This window comes from Scardinius erythrophthalmus (genome assembly GCF_964197995.2).
Source record: "Scardinius erythrophthalmus genome assembly, chromosome: 25".
Classification (NCBI taxonomy): domain Eukaryota; kingdom Metazoa; phylum Chordata; class Actinopteri; order Cypriniformes; family Leuciscidae; genus Scardinius; species Scardinius erythrophthalmus.
This window is the reverse complement of record NC_138245.1, coordinates 17,692,585-17,714,925: the sequence shown is the minus strand read 5'-3', so window position 1 is coordinate 17,714,925 and position 22,341 is coordinate 17,692,585. Positions and strand designations below refer to the sequence as shown.

Here is a 22,341-nt window from a genome sequence, read left to right as displayed (position 1 = left end):
GGATTAAAACATTAAAAATGTTTAGGATAAGCACATGTCCATGAGGAAAACCATGGTAAAATGAAGAATAATTGATAAATGGAACACATACTTTTTGAAAGTAATGCACATTCTGCTTGCTGCGGAAGCACTACCATCATTTTCAATCATTCAAAAGTCATAAATTCTTTTGTGCAGACTGGATGATTCCCATCTCAATGTAATAAAAACATTGCTTCATATCCGAGGATCCGTATTAACTGAAACATCAGACTAAAGACGCAGAATACGCTGTTAACAGGATGAAGTTTGTATACAGGTCTGCCATTTGTCTTCAGGCACAGGCCCTGATAAAAATATTCCCTGTGATATTTACATGAAAAGCAAATGCATTCCCCATCATTTCCAAATCTCTTGCCCTGCAAACAACAAAAATGCGAACAGCTCTGAAAATTTCAGGGAAAGGTTGACAAGTGTACAAAAACAACAGAAGATATTCAGAGATTTGATCGTGACGCTGTTAAAAGACACACTCCATGTCTTCTCTAGAATAACGGAATAATCATAAAAAGGCTCTGCTGCATTTGACATTGAAATGTGCTTTCATGCATTTGAAAATATTGCTTTTTTTTACCATAGCAACCCCTATTTAGGCAGAAATGTCATAGTACCAGGGACACAGAGCTGTATTAGCATAGTGCCTGCAGCACACAGGAAACTCGTCATCACACCCACCATAGAAAAGTTCTATATTATGCATGTGTGTGTGTGTGTGCGCAACAAAGCAAGAACTCATTATCTTTCCCAAGCAGCAGCAGCAAATAAGACAGTCTCCTGTACTGTCCTAATGAAATTATAAATGTCAACAAACACTAATTACTTACAAATAACGATCTAACGGTGAGCGATCTCTCAGCAGCCTCTGTCTCATATATCTTCATTCCTCCTGATCTTTCATGAGTTTCCCATAATTAATCAACAAGTGTTTTTGGGTGTGGGGTGAAATGTACGCCATTTTGTGCAGCTGTGTAATAGACAAGCTGTCACAAAATCATTGCTACAGTATGCTGGATAAAGGTGAAGCGTGCAATTTTTCCATTGTCAAAATAAGTGAAAAGACTTAGAAAATGAATATAACTAATCTATTTTGTAGCTTGATTTACCCAAAAAGTGTAAGCACTGGGATTCTCTGGTGCTTTCAAAACATTAGTTTTGTCCCGAATGACATACTACACACTATGCACTCTATTATCAAGTGTATAAATGTTAAAAGTTTATATTTGTCATCCAGCACTGGAGTCGGAATCATCAGGGTATCTGAAGTGCACTCTTTCTTTACGAAATTCGCAGTGTTACCTAACTACTCACACTATTTTTACTACAAAACAGCATAGAATAGTGTGTAAATATGCAAATTAGGACACACCTATTGATCTGATCATTTGGAGGTTCAGACTCAGACTAGCATAGCAACAAAGGCAACCAATGGCATTATTTGGGGGCGTGGTTATGTGTTTGTCTGACCAATAGCAGAAAGGGGGTGTGTTTGAGGAAACCTGTTTGAAACCATTATTATTTTTGCAACTAGACTTTAAAATAAGGTCCCGTTACTTAACGTTAGTTAATGAATTAACAGACAATGAGCAATACATTTATTAAAGTATTTATTCATGTTTGTTAAATGTAATAAAAATACAACTGGTCACTGTTTATTCATGTTAGCTCAGGTCCATTAAATAATATTAACAGATACAAAAAGTAACTAATGTGGTTAACCAATATTAACAAATGAAACCTTATTGTAAAGTGTTACTTTTTTATATAATTTGTTATGAGGAATTTTAATTTCACCCAACAATAATTTATAAATGATTAATAATATAATATAATATAATATAATATAATATAATATAATATATGTTTTTGTTTTGTTTTTTTTGGTATTTTTTGTGAAGAAGAAAGCCTAAACGCCTACCAATAGCAACTGCTCAATTGTACGTCCTGTCCTTCCCCCACATCATTACTGCGACTCTACTGACAAATTGGCCATTAATCTGTTTGCATCCCATCGTCCCTCTCTACAGGATCAAGTCTCTACTGTGTGACTGGATACTCTCGTACCTACTGCCCACATCCCGCAGTCACGGCATCAATTTAATGGCTCCGATTTCTCAAATCAATAGCTATTGACCGTGCTCTTCCAATCAGCCCGGACACAAACACAGGCCTCCTCAAGGCCACTGCCTGCATCACCCAATCCGTTACTAATGATGAATCAGCCCTTCAATTACAAAGGCACACTGAACAGCAGAGAGAGCTCTGCGTGCTGCGTGCTCTGGCGATGGTAAAACTGATTAAAGCAACAAATTATTCAATGATTTGACTGCCACTGTTAGCTCGACATAATAGTTTCGGATCTCTTGAGCTATTTGCATGCATAATGAAAATGGAACCACTCCCAGCTGCGAGAGTCCTGAGTTAAACTCCAAACGCTTCAACGGTAGAAATAGTAACAATGAATATTTCATATCATGCAGTGCCAATGACAACACAAATGAACCTTGTTTAAAAAGTAATGAAATGCGTTTTACGGTCATTCCAAAATGAATACCGAAGAACTAGATGACAGCAGTACTTAAACATGGTGGTGCATTGTGGGTAAACGTTGCCCTTTGCACTGATCAGCTGTGAGGTCCGTTTTCATAATCAGCTTCAGGATTTGAGTGGAAAAAAACCTCGTCCCAAAGCAGCACAGAAGGATCGATCTACCCCACTAACATGCAGCTTACATATGTCTTGCAACATGCATATGTCTACAGGTTTAAAAAGAAATTTTCCCTATGGAATTGTGGCCTACCTAGCTCATTGTCCAGCTCCTCTGTATGTACCCCTTCTGCACGAGAGGGAGTAAAAGGGGAGCAGGTGTGCAAAGTGGGGCGAGAGAAAGAGGGGAAGGGTGTCAGAGAGGCAGAGAGGGTTAGTTGATAATACAAAGCAAAATTACAGCTCAAAGCCACCATACAACATAAGCAGTGGAAATGCTTACAATTAAGCCACCATATTACATAAGCAGTGGAAATGTTTCATTAGTGGCATTTATTAATAGCAAAATGATCTGGATTGTGTGAGAATCATTGTGAATTATTGTGTGAGATCTGAAATCATATTTGGCATAATCATAAAACCGCTCTGGAAATCATTCCAGATTCCACCACACAGGGAAATTGGCTTTAGAGGTTCATTATTTGTTTGTGTGAGGAGATTCAATACAATCCAGACACTCCTTGTAGCATTATATCAGCTGCCTTTCACATGGTGAGAGTGTCTGTAAGACATATGACAGCTCAAGAACGCCATCTACAGGCCATCACGAGATTACAATGGACAATGTGAGGCACTGATTATATGCAGCTCTGATTATTAAAACTGTATGTGACAGATATTATTTAAAATGTTAGATTTTCTACATTAAAAGCATATGAACAACACCAGAAAAACACTCAGGAGCAAGCGTTATGAGTGCATAATCTAAAAAGCACACCATAAAACTGATATTTGCACAAGCAAACCAGACAAAAACTCAGGCACACGTCCATACCATCATCTTCACATTCCTCCAGGGGCTTTTGAGGTTTGTCCAGGCATCGGGGGTCTATCCAGGATGTTGTCTTTGTGTTGTGGCTAAGAATAGATGCAGAACACAGACAGTGAGGCATTGTTCTAAGAGATGCCTTCAGAACAACATCCTGTGGCCTCTTTTCTGCATCCCAGAAGGCAGGAAAACATATACTAAAGATATCACAATGTTTGATACTTCCTGCCTTGATATCTGAAAAACCGCCAGAAGCAATTTCTAAACTTAAAATAAGAAACATAAAACCACTGCAACCTACGATATTTATAGTGCAACCTTTGTCTATACATAAACCTATCTAAATATACTAAAAGTGGTACCAAAAAGTATTTAAAAAAGACAATTGGGTTACACTTAAAAATGTATGCATTTCATTGCATTAGATTCAAAATCAAGTGGCATCTGCAAACAGCTGATCTTCAAACTTTTCTCAGATCTAATTTCAATTTTGTATGGAGGCCAAAATGAGACACTCATTTAATAAATCAGTAAATCTATGTTAAAAAAATCAACTGACAAAACTATCAAGCAATCAATTATAAAAATGCTGATAAATATATGAAAGAATTCACAGCTTAAAAAATAATAACAATATGTGCACTAATTATTAATGTAGAAATAATGATAAAAAATTAAAGTTATTCTAATTTTTGAAAATTAAGATACATTTCTCTATTGAAATGAGAATTCTCTATTGATTTTTCAGGTTTCCCTATTATTGATAAGAATCTTTTTTTCTCATTTATTTTTGTATTTTTTTTTATTCGTATGTTTTTAATTGATTTTAAAATTGATTTTACTATTTTTAAAAATAATTTATTCATAAATATTATGCCAATATAATTGCCTTTCAGGAGGACATATAAAATATCATTGCTACTTGATATTTTGTTATATAAAGCAAGTATTCGTGCATTTAACATAATGTGTGCAGTGTCCAAAAACTTTTCAAAGCCAATGTAAAAATAAAAGTGTCATGAAGACAATAGTTGGTTCTTACTCTATAAAGTAGACCTCTCCGTTCTCAGTGTAGGCCATCTCCCAGTTTCCAGGCAGAGGCCCCAGAGGGTCCTCTTCCGTGGGATAGCCGGGGTGTGTGTGTGTATTCTGAGAGCTCTCCGTGGTTGACGCCGAGGTGTTGTTGAGCCCGTAGGGTTGAACGTGATCGCGGGCGTAGGGCCGCACGGAGGGGTGGTCGTCCGGTTCACTCGAGTCTCCTGCATGCACACATAAGATTAGTACACAAAGACAGACCCTCTCAGTTCAACATGAGGCTCTGGATGAGAAATGCATCCCAAATAAATGTGGCAATGTACTTTTGCTAATGCTAATGCTTTGGAGAGTGGCACCAGGCCCCCTCCCTCTCACTTCCTGTAAACTCTGCAGTGATCAAACACTTTTCACACTATACTATACACAAATACACATACCGACACATGGTTGTCTGACACTTTCCCACCCACACCAAAAAATGAAAATCACAAACATCCCCTCAAATCAGTAAGAGTGTAAACAATTTAAACACTTAACCTTCTTGGAGAGGTGAGGAATCTAAACAAAACGACTCTCAGCTAAATTGCATGGCCCGCCTGACTGAAATAGCTGCTTTAAATAAAACCACTCTTCCAAATTTAAAGGCGTGAACCTGTATGAATAGGACAGCTTATTGCCTATTTTAAATGAAGGGCCCTAGAATTAACTTGGATATTGAACAAAACATGCAATATAAAATATTATAATTCTTTTGAAGTAAAATATGTGATTACAGCCTGAAGTATGGATTGGAAAAATGTCATAATGCTTACACAAACCAGCATGTGGGATCAGGAGCAGAAATTGAATGGTTTTCACATTCATCTATGGTGATTCGCTCACAGACCAGACCGTCTGCCGTTTACACCTGGTTGTAACGCGTCTCAAATGCAACTTTGCGCTGCGATTATGCGACTACACAATCTTTCAAAAAGTTTGGGGTCAGTAAGATTTTTAATTATTTGCTAATAAATTAATACATGTATTTATATAATTTAATGGCAGTAAAGACATTTATTGAATTCAAATAAATGTGTTTAATCCTAAAAGAATCCTGTGGAATCCTGAAAGAAATGGATTATGGATTCCACCATAATATTATTTGTTATCAGAAATGTTACATGAGCACCAAATAAGCATACAATGTAAAAATGTATATGATCAATAAGTTATGACAACATATATTTTTACATTGCTTTAACTCATTAAAATAAGTCAGTTTAATGTAATTTAAGTTGAAATGACTTAAACGTCCAAGTTGATTGTACTTAAAGAATTTAAGGCAGCAACTTTTTTTTTATTTTCTTCTTTTTTTTTTAACAGCATATTAGAATGATTTCTGAAGGATCATGTGACACTGAAGACTGGAGTAATCATGCTGAATATTCAGCAATAAATTACATTTTAAAATATATTACAATAGAAAACAGTTCATTTAATTGCAATAAAATGTATCTGATCTACTACTGATTTTAATGTATTTTTGATCAAAGAAATGCAGTGAGCATGAGAGACTTCTTTTAAAAAAACATTACCGAACCCAAACTTTTGAACTGAATCTTCCTGCATGTTAATAAAGCACAAAAAAAGAAATGTTGGCACAAAAGCGCTGCTTCCACATACTCCCAATCTCACAGCAAACATGACATTTAGAAAGGAATTCACAATATAACTGTAGTTGTGCAGCTGTATTAACTGAACTTTATATGTGTAAGCCTCCAACTTGGGTGGGAAAATGTCTTTGAAGTAGTTTTAAACCCTTGTTTTAGCATAACTGTTGATTGACAGATCAATAGGCGGTGCTCAATGTTATCCAGTACACAACAGGATAGATCTGCATTTATAATACAATGCAATGTGGACATTTGCATTTTCGACTATCACCAAATATGTTTACAGCAATCGAATCGTAACACAAAAGCGTTGAAACCTGTACTTAATGCTGCCCACTTGTGATCAGATCACAATAATGTCAATACCTCTGATCGACCAGCAGCAGCTATTGCGTGCACGTGCAGCAATCCATTTCATAGACAGATGGCTTCTAAGAACAACACAAAATGCAACCCATTCAATACTCTGATACAGAGTGTGAAAGTTGGCAGCGCATAACTGTAGGATCAATAAATAAAGACAGGGAGAGTCCATCTTGGTGCTTTCTAACACAAACAAAACCCCTCTGCCACAGCCAGATGGCGCTCTTTCCCCCTTCCTCCCTGAATCGTGATGGCGAAGGAAGAGGAAAGCAACAAAGAGGCATCACTCTTCCCTTCTCCCATGTGCCAGACGGAAACGCAAACACATCGGCTCACTGCTGACCTGTGAAGCTACTGTTCATTTCAGGAACCTCATCATCATCCTCAGTCTCTGTAGGCACTATTCCAGCATTTTGCATCTCATTGTAAGACTTGGTGCGTCGTGGGGTTGACTGCTGGGAACCAGGAAGGCTGTCTTGCAGAGCATCGCCAGTAATCACTGTCCCACTAGGGGGCTGGCTGGGCGGCTTGGGTGTTCCATAATAGTTACCTAGGCAACAAGAGGATATTACCAGCATTCAGAACAGGAGGGTTAAAGGAAATGCAAGACATGATGATGATGTGGGTTTTTTGCAAATGCTCTATTATGAAAATAAATGCTTGTCTTCATGAAGTTGATGCAACTTTAATGGGAGATAATGGTATCAGTGTGTCTGGACAATCAGGCAGTATTGTTTAAGGGTAATGAGCGTGCACAATGGACAGAGCTGTCTGTCTGAACAAAAGCACTCCACATCATTAAATGAGAGTGATAAATTTAGAATTCAGCCACGTCAGGACGAGTGATCAACCTTAATATTAATTAAGAGATTAATTTTGATTAAAAACAACAGCTGCAAAGAGTAGAATGAAAAAAAAGAAAGATGTTAACTATTAACAAGAATGTATTTTGTTACGTACATACATAACATAGCATATATGATATCTGAAAATCTGGGATTAAAAATTTCATAATTTTAAAAATATTATAGTTAATAGTTAAAGTTTTTAACTATTAACAAGAATGTATTTTGTTCTTACATATCTGAAAATCTGGGATTAAAAATTAATAACAAAAAAAAGATATATACAGTGATGCATGTGTGTGTATATATAAATGTATTTAAAATATTTATATATATATATATATATATATATATATATATATATATACACACACACACACACACACGCATACATACATACAGTATAAAATTGATTAGTAATAAATAAAATAAAATATACATTTATGGTGTAAAATAAATACGAATTATTTCAAAGTCACTAATAAAATAAATAAATTTGTGACATTATTAATCTGAAAAAACTAGGATTTAAAATTCTGATTGAATGTCTCTTAAACATGTTAATAAATAATGTTTGAGAATAAAAAAAAATGTAAAACAAATGTTATGATGTAAAATAAATAAGAACTATTTAGATTCTGCACTATTCACAGGTCACTAATCAAATAAGTAAATTTGATCATGTGACTGTGTAAAAAGGACAGTTTTTTACCATCCCACAATCCACATGTATTGTGAGCTGACCTTGATCTATGAGCACTGCCTTGGTTTAACATAACTTAACCTTTATATCATTTGTATGACTTACAAAACCAAATCCAAAAAGGTATGCAATAAATACAATTTCCTACTCTGTTTTTATATGAGAAAATCAGTTTGGTGTTTATCTTCATGGGAAGGACTCAATGAGAATTTGCATCCCATAATGCATTGCTGATAAAAGGTTTCCAACACCTTCAATGACATTCCATAATCTTTCCAATAATTTGCTTTTATTGGGTAAGGATAAAAAAAAAAAAAACATCCACTCATGAAAAGCGATTTCTAACTTATATTTTTGAGTGCAATGTAAAAGTAGAACAATTCATATTGACAATGTTTCTTTGATATAATGAATTCTATGATTAGATATTAAAGATAAATGTCAATGACATTTCTGTGCTCTAATAAACAAACTTTTCTTGAAAAGATTAAATATCATTTCCATGACCTGTGCTCAGAAATCACACATTTTAAATTCTACAGTGCTATACATAAGTTTGGACACCCATGCTAAAGTTGACTAAAAAGAGGAATAAAAAATAATCTTTTGGAAATTGAACTTAATGCCTTAATTAAAAAAAATAGGAAAAATCCAACCTTTAAAGGGGTCATATAATGGTACATGCACTTTTACAAGTTGATTGTACTGAAATGTGTGTTGGAAGTGCCTGTACACAACCATCATAAAATGATAAAAATCCATCCAGTGGTTTTTTTTTAATCTCCTTATATGTTTGAACCTCTCTGAAATCAAGCCGTTCGACCGTGTGACGTCACACGGTCGGACGCCCCTCCCACGATTGTGATTGACAGCTGCAGCGTTTCAACACACACCCGCCCTCGCTCATGAGCGAGCTGTCAATCATAGTCCGCGCGTCATTGTTGATACCCTCACTGGAGCGCTGTCTATGAGCATAATGGCGTCTGCGATTGTTCTTCGGTGTAATAAGGAACACAGCAGTCATTTGAATGTTCCTAAATCTGAGCCATTGAAGATGCAGTGGCTGAGTTTTTTTTTTGAAGCAATATGCCCAAAGGATTGACGCAATATGCCCAAAGGATTGACGCGGGGATTCCCTCACGGGGATTCCCCACGATCGTCTGTGCTTTCCTGTTTGCGTGAATCATTTCACATCAGACAGCGTTACAAACGAGAAAAAACGGATCGGTACCAACGTGTTACTGCTGAACCTCCAGAAGATGTGAGTGTAATGTTTTATTAACCTTTATATTAGTATTTATATTAATCTTTGCAAATTTGCAAACCTTGCTGCACGCTTCATGATGAATGCATCTAAGGTTTACACTCCGGGTACATTACGGCATGTTTTCTATGTACGACGTTCTCAATATAATTTATAATCCCACGTTTATAATGAACAACGCGTGGTTATTGTGTTAGAATTGGTGTACGCACAGAACAGAGGGGCGGGGTGAGCAAAGCTCATTATCATTTAAAGCTGTATGCACTGAAACGGCATGCTGAAAACAGAGCTGTTTTTGAGCAGGTAAAATTAGTGTTTTCTTACAATACTAATGAGAATTTTTAATTAAAGTATATTACAAACTTTTAATTTAGACCCTAAAGAATCATATTAGCTTGTACAAAAATGGCATTATATGACCCCTTTAAGGACGCCAATTTTCTTTGTGAATGAATAATGTATCGTAAATAAATAAATATTCTTCCTTAAAATACAGGGTGCATAAGTTTGGACACCCCTATGTTAAATTCCCATAGAGGCAGGCAGATTTTTATTTTTAAAGGCCAGTTACTTCATGGATCCAGGATACTATGCATCCTGATAAAGTTCCCTTGGCCTTTGGAATTAAAATAGCCCCACATCATCACATAGCCTTCACCATACCTAGAGATTGGCATGGAGAACTTTCCATAAGATCATCTCTCAATGCAAATCAAACCAGCTATTAGGCTAACTGAAATAAAACCATGCCAATCTCTAGGTATGGTGAAGGCTATGTGATGATGTGGGGCTATTTTAATTCCAAAGGCCAAGGGAACTTTATCAGGATGCATAGTATCCTGGATCCATGAAGTAACTGGCCTTTAAAAATAGAAATCTGCCTGCCTCTATGGGAATTTAACATAGGGGTGTCCAAACTTATGCACCCTGTATTTTAAGGAAGAACATTTATTTATTTACGATACATTATTCATTCACGAATAAAATTGGTGTCCTTAAAGGTTGGATTTTTCCTATTTTTTTTTATAAGGCATTAAGTTCAATTTATTCCTCTTTTTAGTCAACTTTAGCATGGGCGTCTAAACTTATGCATAGCACTGTATGTTAATTCCACATTTCCCATGATCACAGGAGTTTATATCATTATTTTTTATTATGATATTTGTATAAAATAAAAGAAAAAGAACATTGTATATAAAGGCCAAGCGAAAAGCATGTGTTAAAACTCTATAGATTACCATTTACCTTCATAAGATCCAATCTCCAACAGTGTCCCACTCTGTTCAAGCTTTAGAAAGTCCTCCACTGACAAAAAATTATAATCTACTCCTGGCACCTCTCCGTCACGAGGACTGCGGGTCGTACCTGTGACAAGCAAAAAAGGAAAGATAACACATAAGATACCGACAACATGAAACTGCTAATTTATGCCCAAAACCACATATACCACCATGTCTATGATTACCACCTACATCAGGGCCAACAACAACCACATGCTACAGTCTACAGGCTCCTGGAAGCCAATCGCTGGGTGTGAATTAAACCGTGAGAGAGAAGCTAAAAGTGAAGATGTTGTAACACCTTGATGATGATTGGTTGTAGGAGAGCAAAGTGTGCCCCCAACCCCCACTGTTTTGCTCTAACTACATATTAGATTAAAGTAGCTTTAGGGATCAAAGATTCCATACGGTTGCTCTGCCTCCTCTACCACATTCCCTTAGACCCCATATTAAAATCCGTCACGGGGAATGCAATCACAAGTGGTCAGTAATAAATACAGGTGTAAATAGGGTCCAAATGCATCCCAGAGAATGGTAAACGACCCGCTACTGATCTATCAATCAACCATGCACTTAATCAAGAGTTTTAAGTAAGGCAGATTTTAATGGATCAATTATGAATGGAAATGTTCATAAAAAAAAAACATCAATTAAAAACAACTTCAAAACATGTGCCAAGATTCAGATCTTCTGAATTGTAATCTTGCTTTATCCGTGTTTTTCTTTTAATGAGGCTTTTTTCCCCCATAATATCAGGTCATTTGTATCACCCTAACATTTCTGATTTATTCCAAAAATATCTAAATGAATTTTAATACAGAAATTAAAAACATGCTCATCATAGTAGAGGTATGTTCAAGTACAAAACAAGAGAGCATCATGCCACTGAACCTAATACTAAGTGTACACGGGGCCTTGCAAGACGTATTTCCTTCTTTTCATTTTTCTCCACACATTCTATTTGAACGGACTCTGATAACCCTAGAGCATGTTTATTAGACATCATGATCAATCATAATATCATCCACACACACACACACAACGCTTTTACAGATGTGAAGTGCATTTGCCCCTTGCATTGAACCTGTAATCAATATCTCTGCTGTCATAAAACACCTCTTTATCAACACAACTGTATTTGTTTGCACTTGGACACTGGGGTCTTCTGCAGCTATTTGTGATGCTGAAGGTTAAGACGGTGGCCTGACAGTCAACGCGTGTCTCGCACGTTCGTCCTGCTGTGTGCTGTATCTCCCCATCACTTGATGGAGCTGATGAATAGCTGATATAAATAGCACCCCGCGATGGGAGATGTTCTTAGGCAGCCATCTTAGTGACACTGGTGATAAATCAAAGATGTGATGATAACTCAGTTTTCTTAACAACCTTGCTATGTAATATTCTCTTTGGTTTCCAGGCTGTGTCTGCAGTGAGTATAGAGTAAAACACAAGCCCGAAAATGGATGCTGTTCAAAGCCTGTGTGTCACTTTAAAAAGGAAACAGGTCTTTTTAGCCATTTCATTTAGATGCAAACATCAATAAAATGTATGTTCCTGTGGTTTACAGGATCACAAAAATTCTGAGATGATTCTTAGTTCAAAAACAGCCTATAAATGTTTGAGTATATTTGTCGTTTTCATTTCTCCAGCAGTCACAGAATGTCCTTTACATACACTACCATTCAAAAGTTCTTTTTAGCACCATTTTCCACCGGACAAAATTGCGCTTGTTAACTCATGATGTCTTCTGTGCGTCTGTGCGCACCAATCTTGCACTTCTATCTACTCCTCAACCAGACCACCTAGAGACTTCGGGTTTTCGGCATTATGTTAAGGAAGGTCTAATCTCGGGAACGCATAAAAAAAATCCAGGAAAAGATTTACTATCTCTTAGTGTTGTGATCCCATGAGGTGAGAAAATTGCGCTAAAACACTCACCGAGTTTTTATTACTTGTTTTTAAAGAAATGAATACTTTTATTCAGCAAGGATTCATTAAATTTATCAAAAATTACAGTAAAGACATTTAGAATGATACAAACATCTCACATAAATGCTGTTCTTTTGAACTTCCTATTCATCAAAGAGTCCTGAAAAAAAATATATCACGGTTTCTATAAAAATGTTAAGCAGCAGAACTGTTTTCAACACTGATAACAATATTTATTGTGCAGCAAATCAGAATATTAGAATGATTTCTGAAGGATCATGTGACACTAAGGACTGAAATAATGATGCTGAAAATTCAGCTTAGCCATGACAGGAATAAATTACATTTCAAAATATATTAAAATAATTTTAATAATATTTCACAATATTAATGTTTTACTGTATTTTAGATATAAATACAGCCTTGGTCAGCATAAGAGACTTTAAAAAAAAAAAACATTACAAAATCTTACCAACCCCAAGCTTTTGAATGGTAGTGTGTATTTATATTAATGCTAACACTGACCTAAAAAGTCATTGAAAATTTTGAACGATCTTGGGCCAATTGACTCAGTGTGTCTTGGAACCAACAATACATTATAGTCCTTCCGTCCCTTGTATGACAAACAGATAATCCTACGTGCTATTGGCTGAGCCAGATACACTAACCAATGGATTACTTATAGCTAAATGCTTAGAGTATCACACATCACCTTTATGCAATGACTCAATCACAGTATTGATGATTGATGAGATATATATATATATATATATATATATATATTCATGTTAACCTTCACTTCACTATTTGAAGCATGCAATGATACACTCTGCTCCTCAGAACAATAAATAGGAATCAAAGCACTGTATATACACAACATGCACAAACATAAACCAATGTCACCACTGCAAGTAGGGAAAAAAAATATATCCACAAATATATAAATAGCAATGCTGTCACATGATGATATATTTTCTTGTTGCTAGGGACAACCCTTGAATGATTCAATCCCTGAGAGCCTCATCTCTGATTTCTGAGGCGATCAAACAATTTCATATCACATACTATTCCTATGGAAATCATCTTCGGTTCATTTCTTGTGTTCAGTCCGTTGAGGTCAGACGTGAGAAAAAACATGAACACACTGGAGAGTTGATTCATTGTAGAAATTGAAGTTGTACTTCTAATTGAAAGCGACACTGACAACTTTTCATGTTTGATACTGTAAAGCTACTTGCTTTAACCCTTAAACGCATATCTCAGGTCTTTAGTGACGGGTCCTCTTCCACTACCCTCCTCCTCATTAATTTTTTTAATAGTTAGACATCAACCATCTTAGTATTCCTCAATCGATTCATTATACAATATAACAAGAAAAAACTAATAATATTATAAAAGAAGTATATTTTTTCTGCACAACAATAATTGAATCTTTGATGACTGAATAAGTGCAATTCACCTGAAGGGATGTTTCACTGATAGTTACAATAGGCAGAAAACAAAAGAATAGGAAGAATCATCAGCAAAACTTGTAATACCTCAGTGATTTACTCAGTGTGCGCAAATATTAGTGTCACTGTCACTTGATGGTGGATCTGGTAAAGAAGCTGTCAGCGATCAAAATATTTATTTTGAAGATGTTGAAAATGATAGTGCAAATAAACAACAAAAACATTTTGAAACAAAAATCTGCAACCGCTATTGGAATCTACGATCGGAATCTGCCATGAAAAATCATGATCGGTGCATCCCTAACTGTCATCATTTACTCAAGTCGTACCAAACATGTATGACTTTCTCTTCAGTGGAACATTGCAACATGTATCATCTTTTATGTTTTGGATGAACTGTCCCTTTAAATGTGTACATCTTCCTGCATGCCATATAATGATTGAAACAACATGCACTTAATTTTCAGCAAAATCTGAGTTCCATATTTATAACACCAGCCAATTAATAAAAACTCTGACTTTACTAATATTGACTGAAAATTCCCCACATGAGGCTTTTTCTGTGGAATTTTAATATCATCAATTCGACATCCTGGTACCTCAGTTCCATGACTTTTCTAGTAAAAAATTTTTTCAATCATTTAAATAAAATTTACACATTTATAAAAAAAAAAAAAAAAAAAGAAAAAAAGAAATTCTACTCAAAAAACAATTTTCTTACAAATCAAACAATGTTGTCTATCTTACATAATAAAAAAAAAATACTATGCATTATTACGAAAACAAAACTGTACACTAATGTTCAAAGTTTAGGGCCGGTAAGATTTTTTTTAAATGTTTTTGAAAGTCTCTTATGCTCACCAAAGCTGAATTTTGATCAAATATTACAATATAAACAGTAATATTGTGAAATATTTTCAGCATCATTACTCCAGTCTTCAGTGTCACATGATCCTTCAGAAATCATTCTAAAATGCTGATTTAGTGCTCAAGAAACATCTTATCAATGTTTAAAACAGTTGTGCTGCTCAACTTTTCTTTTTTTGTGTGTGTGGAAACCATGGTGCATTTTTTTCAGGAAATATAAATATTTTCATCACTTTTCATCAATTGAATGCATTGCTGCTAAATAAAGGTATACATTTCTTTTAATATATCTTACTGACCCCAAAACTTGAGCATGGTTCTGCATTGTTTACTACAGACATTTCCACAATTTTATATCTTGTTATTATTTTTTTATTTATCTACATTACTTGCACACAGTGTAAATTCCTTGATTTTTCCAGATTTTCCATGACTGTGGAAACCTTGATTTCAGCTGTGAGTGGCCTTAAATATCCCTGGGTGTACATGTGACATAAGCACATTGTGTTTAGCAAGAGTAAATTACAGTACAGTACACTTCTCTTTACAGACTATTTTTTTTTTTTTTTTTTTTTTTTAAACAAAGACGACAGCACACCTTGCTGCTGCTGTTAATGTACTTATGCTAGACAACTAAAAGCTCACTGGGTGCCCAAGTGCTAAATTAACCAAAGGTGAGGAGCTCTGACAACAAACATCACAATCTGCAGCTGTTCGATCCCGGCCTACACACACTCATCAGTTGTGGGTCAGTGACTGTGAACAGAAAGGGTTACTGTCGCCAAATTGCATGATCCAGGGCCCAAAAGAGAAACAATTACCTAATGGGGGTTTACAACCCTCAGCTAAATGATAACCCCCTCAATGACACACACACACACAGCTGCATCACAGGCTGTAGCTGCTACTACATTGGCTGGTCAATGTATTTCCCAGCAGTATGTGTATGTGTATGTGCGGCTGGACACATTCTCTCTCCGGAAAAGAACAGTGGTGCCTCACAATGAATCAGCATCAGGAGTTCCCACAATGCAGCCTGGGAACATGCAACACATGCATACATGCAATACATGCAGACACACACTCAAATAACAAATCTGCACCTAACTCCTAACACAAATCTGCACTTTGCATATAAGCTAACCTCTACTGAAACTTTACATTTTGAGATTGCGAATACATTTCAACAGGGAAATCTTAACGATCCTTCAGATTTCACATGTTTCAAATTCTTGTCTTATAGAGGTGATGGTAAAGCATCCTCAAAGGGGTCATTTCATGGAAAACAGGATTTTTCCTGCATGCACTTTTAATAATAATTAAAAAAAGACAGCGATAGACTAAAACATTCAAAACCCCAAAAAACTAAGTTGCAAAAACCGGTCATTCTGTAACTGTCACAGTATTAAACAACCATGAGAGCATTAACATATTACCGCCCACATTTATACATCAACGGCTATTCAGTATTCAACAACATGGCCTGTCCTGATGAATGCAGTGTGAACTACACCAGTAGTTTTCATGTGCAAAGAAGTTAGCCAATCATAACAAAGGTCATTTACATTTAAATGTCTTATATAAAAACAGCCTGTTTTAATTCTAAAGGTCACAGAGAGTGTTTAAAATGGGCAGGTAACCTAAAATTCAGACTGTTTTGGTGCTAAATCTTTGCTAACATTATAAGAGGATGTGAGCAAAAAATATACAATAAAGATGAAATGAACTGCATCTCTTTTTCTGCGGTTTTCAGAGAAAGAAACGCAGTCTATTCTTGTTTTAGGTGTAGTCAAGGTCTGGCAGGTCTGGCTGAGATGTTGACATGTGGTCTGATTTTGGATCAGTCTGTCAGACAGTAATCCCCTTTAGACTCCATGTAGCTTAAACCTGGCTGGGCTGTTGACTCTGCTTATGACTGATTCTGGATCAGTCTGTCATGCTCAATGGCATTTCTACCTCACTTTGAGCTAACATCAGTCTGTCCTCTCTACAGAAGGACATTTGGGTAAATATACAGCTTCCTTTTTGTCTGCATGGGGATTCAAAACAGTAGGTATCTTAAATTAAATATTCTCTCCGGTTTGAATATGTAGAAATTTAAATTTCATTGTTTACTCACCCCAACTATTTTTTTCCCCTTTAGTGGAAGACACAAAAATATTGCTTTGCAATTACAATTGGGGATATACCCATATTAAAATTCTGGGTGATATGATAAAATTATAATTATTTGTCTAAATAATTGACTTTTTACGAAATATTTTTTACGAAAATTCTATACTATTTTGTCTAAATAAAATAAATCAATTGTTTTAAATGCTACAACTTTCTAAAGTACATTATGAAAGTACATATCTTTTGCTAAAGATTATATTTATCATTTTAGTTAAATTATTTGTGTTTTTGTCTTAAACTTTAAGTGCATTAGATGATGAGAAAGGTCATTTAAATGCAAAAATAAAGAAAACAAGCATAGAAAATTAACTATCCAATACCGACTGATATATAACCTACTACATTAAGTGATAAACTAAAAAAATAATCTCTAAAATAGGCAGATAATCCATAAGGTACAAATATAATGCTTTGTGCATTCCTAGTTACAATGGACGGGGACTGAATCATTCGAGCTTCAAAAAGGACACATAGGTATAATTAAAGTATCATAAAAGTGGTTCCCATGCACTTTATTCCAAGTGTTCTGAAGCCATAGTTTTGTGTGACGAACTGAAGTGTTGAACAGGTTCAATATGATTCATGAACAAATAACTCAGACCAGTTTTGTGAACCAGATCCAACATTCCTTTGATTCATTGAACGCACCAAAATTATTAATTGAAAATCTTGTTCAGTCTGTCAAATGACTTAAGAAGACTTGGAATATAATTCTAGACTAATTTTCTAATACTTTTATGGTGCTTCTGCATCAAAGCCTTTGCTTTTGAACAAGCACATTCTTTAAAATTACATCTTATGTATTCCACGGAAGAACCAAAGTCATACGGATTTGGAACGACATGAGGGTGAGTATATCATAACAAAATTTTAATTTTGGGGGTGATTTAATCCTTTAAGTGAGCATGTAGTTAAGGACAAGGACAGATTCTGAGAGCTGTGAACGGAATAGAAATGAGTGCAGTGATTTGGCAGCAAAAATAGAGGCGCATTCATTCTTAATGAAAGACCGGTCCCTATTTTAAGGCATTTCTCCTCAAGTGTCTCAAATGACAAAGTTTCAGGATTTCTATGCCCCAAAAAGTAAATAAAAAAAAGTATATAATTCATTCCATGGTGTGCTACATTGCTGAAAAGGGTAATATTACAATTCAGTTGTTTCCATGCCAGCCCTGTGTCTTATTTTCCACAAAATGGAGCCTGATCTCTCTACACATCTTTGCATATGACATAAATACATTCTGTGGGTAAAAAATAGCTGCATTGTGAAGTGCAAAGCCAGCAAGGAACTTTAAAACACCAAAGGCAGACATATTTAACATCACACATTCTAAAATACATCAGAAAAACAGCAATGCCATGTGCACATCCAGCACACAAGCAGGCTCTAAAAATAGCTGTGTCTGATAAATCAGTTTATTTTCGCGGCTGAGGTTGCAGGAGCACTGCAGCACCCAGCGAGGTGTTCCTGAAGTTCAGGTTTCTGATATGACCTACATTCGAACTTCACTGCCTGGAGAGCAAGGCGATCATACTGGTTTGGAACGACATGAGGATGAGTGAATGATGACAAAATTTTCATTTTTGGGTAACCTAAAAACAATGCGACAAGAAAAGAACCTTAAGAGTTCTGCTCACCCAAGCTTCATTTTAACATCTCTTAAGGCCGTGACACACCAAGTCAACATCAAATAACTAATGGCAACGAAAGCTGATTGTGTTGTCACCTTGCTTCGGCTGCGTCTCAGCCAAAAAGATGTGCTTTAAACACACAGCAAAGACTACAGCTGACAGCCAACTAGCAAGTGCGTTCTGTGTCAGTGTGTAAGGAAATATCCATCTATATCAGCAGGTATCAAAAGTCTATTTTCATCATTCAAAAAGGGAAACCGAAACTAGGATTGCAGATATACAAACTGTAAACAAAGCAGTGCTTGCTTACCATTTGGAATATCAATCATGCTGATCAATTTCTTCATTCCAGGTGGCTCATGATGTTGTGAAAATATTCACATATTGGAATGCACAGGTAAAATGACATAAAATTACTGTCTGTGCCGTCTTGATTTCTTTGCTAAACTCAACAGCCAATCAGAGTGATCTGTCTCACCGACAGCCCCGATGCAGATTCAACATGTTGAATCGGGCAAACTGCCTCCAACATAAGCCAGACTAGAGCCGAGGTGTGGAACACAGGGGAACACAAAGCAGAAACTATACCAACAGACATTCACCTAAAGCCCGACGTTGCATGATGGCCGAACGTTGGCTTGGTGTGTCACGGCCCTTAAAGGTGTCCTATTATGCTTTTCCACTTTTTCAACTTTAGTTACTGTGTAATGTTGCTGTTTGAGCATAAAAAAGATCTGCAAGGTTTCAAAGCTCAAAGTCCACTATAAAGTCCAAATAAAGATATTTTATTTAACAGAATCCACTTTCCAAGAACTACAACGAATGGCTCGTTTGAACTACAACATGATTTTTCCAGATCTTATGAAGTCACAAAGGTACTCATTTAAATAATCCCAGCCCACGGAATAGCAAAAAAGGGGACGAGGCCAGGTTGAGCTGAATTAGAATGTTGCCGCTATGTCAAAGAGAGTTTTTCCACAACATTTCCAAAACTAATTTTTTTTAACCTTCCTAAGGCTGATTAACTTATTCTAAACACTGTTCCTGAACATTATAACCCCAACGTTTATGGAGAACAGCTTGTTTTCTGTTGCTTTTGTAAGACGGTTCACCGCTCCTTAGGAAAATTAACCATGGTTTTGTGATCGATTACTGTTTGTATCACCTTAGTTTTCAGACAAATATTATGATTAAATGGTGGATAAAAAAAACGTACCTATAATGTATAAGAAAATTAAAAAAAAAAAACATACCACTCTGAACAGTCCTGCGAAATCCGTGCTTGCAAAGTCTGAACATGAAATTCATTCTGCACAGTCCTCTTGTTCGTTAACATTGTCAGGGTCTGAATCTAGCTCAAATTGGTTTGAAATTGACGCCAACCTCAATATTTACACTAGAGAAGAAATCGCAGTTATGGAGGGGCAGGACATTTCTCGAATGCACGCTAATCGCTGCTGATCGCAACACACTGGGCCAGCTAACCAATCACAGCACATTTTGTATTTGGAAGGAGGGGCTTCATCAAAATCGGCAAGTTTGAACCAGACTGGGGAGGTAATGTAAAATGTTTTTAGAACAACATTTTGCATGTTGCATGAAAATATATTACAGTACACCCCAAAAACAAATTCAAGACTTTGTAAAAGGGCATAATAGGACCCTTTTAAGCATCCAGCTTCACTGACCCAAATAGTAAAAATTCCCAGATTTTTTTTGTCGCAAAAAAAAAAATAGCTAAACAGGTTGCCCTTTAAAAAAAAATAGAATTTTTTTGGGGGGGAAACACTTTTTGCCCATGCAAAAGTCACCACATCAATGTTGCCAAGCAATAGCTAAGGTGTCCTGAAATATTTTTAATACATTGTTATGAGATGTTCTCGGTGGTTTCTAGTTGGTTTCTTATTGGCCTGTAGTAAGAAGAACACAAATTTTTAATAATGTTAGTCTATGGCAGATTTTCTCAACCTTTTCGACTCGAAGGCCCTAATTGTCCAACACAATATTCGAAGGCCCTCCATATAAGCTAAGAAATTTCCGTTACTTGTAGCTAAATCTTGGATTAAGCCCAATTAATTTTTTGGCTCCAGAAATGTCAAGAACTGTACGTTGTCCAATAAAAACAAAACAATGTCCAATATAACAATAACAATGTTCGATATAAACAACAATAACTATTAAGGGGGGGAAAAGAAATATGATTTCAGTTACATCTTGATTTTTTGTGTTTTTAACATTTTAATTTATGTTTGAGTTAGATTATATTTGAGTTATAATATTACTAACAATTTATTAATTTAAAAGTATTAATTTAAGTAATCTTGTCCCACTGGTCTATGGAATTCCTGCATGTTTTTTTGTCCAGCAGGCAGAGATCCAATTGCTTAGAAAAGTATAAGAGCACAGCTCTCTTCAACAAGCTGCAAGATTCATGGAAAAACAGATCCAATTTTTGCCGGATATATTGGATATTTTGCTCTCACAGTTGTATAAACAATGGTCTAATTAAATGTCCTCTACTATGAGAATATCTCTCCCCATTTACCAACGAGTTCTGATGAGATTGAACAAAACACTAATCATGGTTTTAAAACTTCAAAAACCCTGTCAGGAGTTTGTTCAAAACTCTAAACCTGAGTATGAGCAAAGAAATAGTAACGCTTCACTGTAAAACACTCACAAATAGCACTGGCAGAGACACAATGGCACAATGCACACACACAAAAAAAGCAGGCAGCTTTAAACCCGGATGTCGGCTTTAGTTTCACCTAAGTGTAACAAGGCTTTGACTTCAAGATGCTGGTCTCTGAGCCAACTTAATGCTCTGCATGTGTGTATGCGCATACTAATCTCTCAATGAAGAAAAATCACAGTTACAAAGTGGACAAAAATAGTAAGCCTGTATGATTCAGCAGTGTCTGATGACTCTTGTGCATAACAAGTAATAAAATTAGCATGTATCCATATTCAAATCCTTAAAGGTCAAGGAAAGGTGTGCCTCACATTGAAAACCAGCACCACATCAGAAGCCTTGGTGCATTAAATACTTCTTAACTATCTTGCATTTGTTCAAATGGCCAACAAAAACCAATCCCACACCAATAAAAAGAAACCTAAACACATAATAATTCATATACAGTAAAGATTAAATGTTAATGCTGTTTCTTAAATAACAAGGTGCCCTATTTACCCACAAAAGTTACTTCCCCTTATAGACACAAAGAAGTTTCATAGCTTCTTTGTTATCTTACTAGGTCAGCTTCACCTCTCACAGCCACAACAACACAAATGTTACCTGGCATTGTGAAATCGGACATAGCAACATACAGTCCAGTTATAAAGTGGATCGAGTGGACGTATTGCATTCCTGGAGAGCAATACTGCAGTAACTGGAGAGGCAATCAATCAGACGCAACACTTTAAGTGACTCTGAGCCTCACCGCCGTGATTCAGTTAGCGGTGTAGCGTAGGCTGTTGTTAAAGCATTTGGAAACGACTCATTATCATCATTCTAATAATAGTCAAGACTCTCACTATACCAGCATTCGGATGTTTGCGCATTTCCAAAGTTATT

General features: G+C 35.9%; 1 protein-coding gene across 19 annotated transcripts in view; it reads right to left on the bottom strand.

Moving 5' to 3' along the window:
* magi1b (membrane associated guanylate kinase, WW and PDZ domain containing 1b) overlaps nucleotides 1-22,341 on the bottom strand; it is a 137,039-nt gene that overhangs the window by 38,597 nt on the left and 76,101 nt on the right. For 18 of the 19 annotated variants that reach the window (XR_014029519.1, XR_014029520.1, XR_014029521.1 and 15 more), the window contains 5 exons: nucleotides 10,679-10,798; nucleotides 6,965-7,171; nucleotides 4,614-4,830; nucleotides 3,578-3,660; nucleotides 2,837-2,872 (listed from right to left, as the gene is read on the bottom strand). Coding sequence is in view for 16 of the 19 variants with exons in the window: in XM_081358315.1 (XP_081214441.1) it covers nucleotides 2,837-2,872; nucleotides 3,578-3,660; nucleotides 4,614-4,830; nucleotides 6,965-7,171; nucleotides 10,679-10,798 (663 nt within the window). In the remaining 3 variants the exon portion in view is untranslated. The remainder of the gene's footprint in view (nucleotides 1-2,836; nucleotides 2,873-3,577; nucleotides 3,661-4,613; nucleotides 4,831-6,964; nucleotides 7,172-10,678; nucleotides 10,799-22,341) is intronic. The other variant, XM_081358314.1, reaches the window with a different exon arrangement.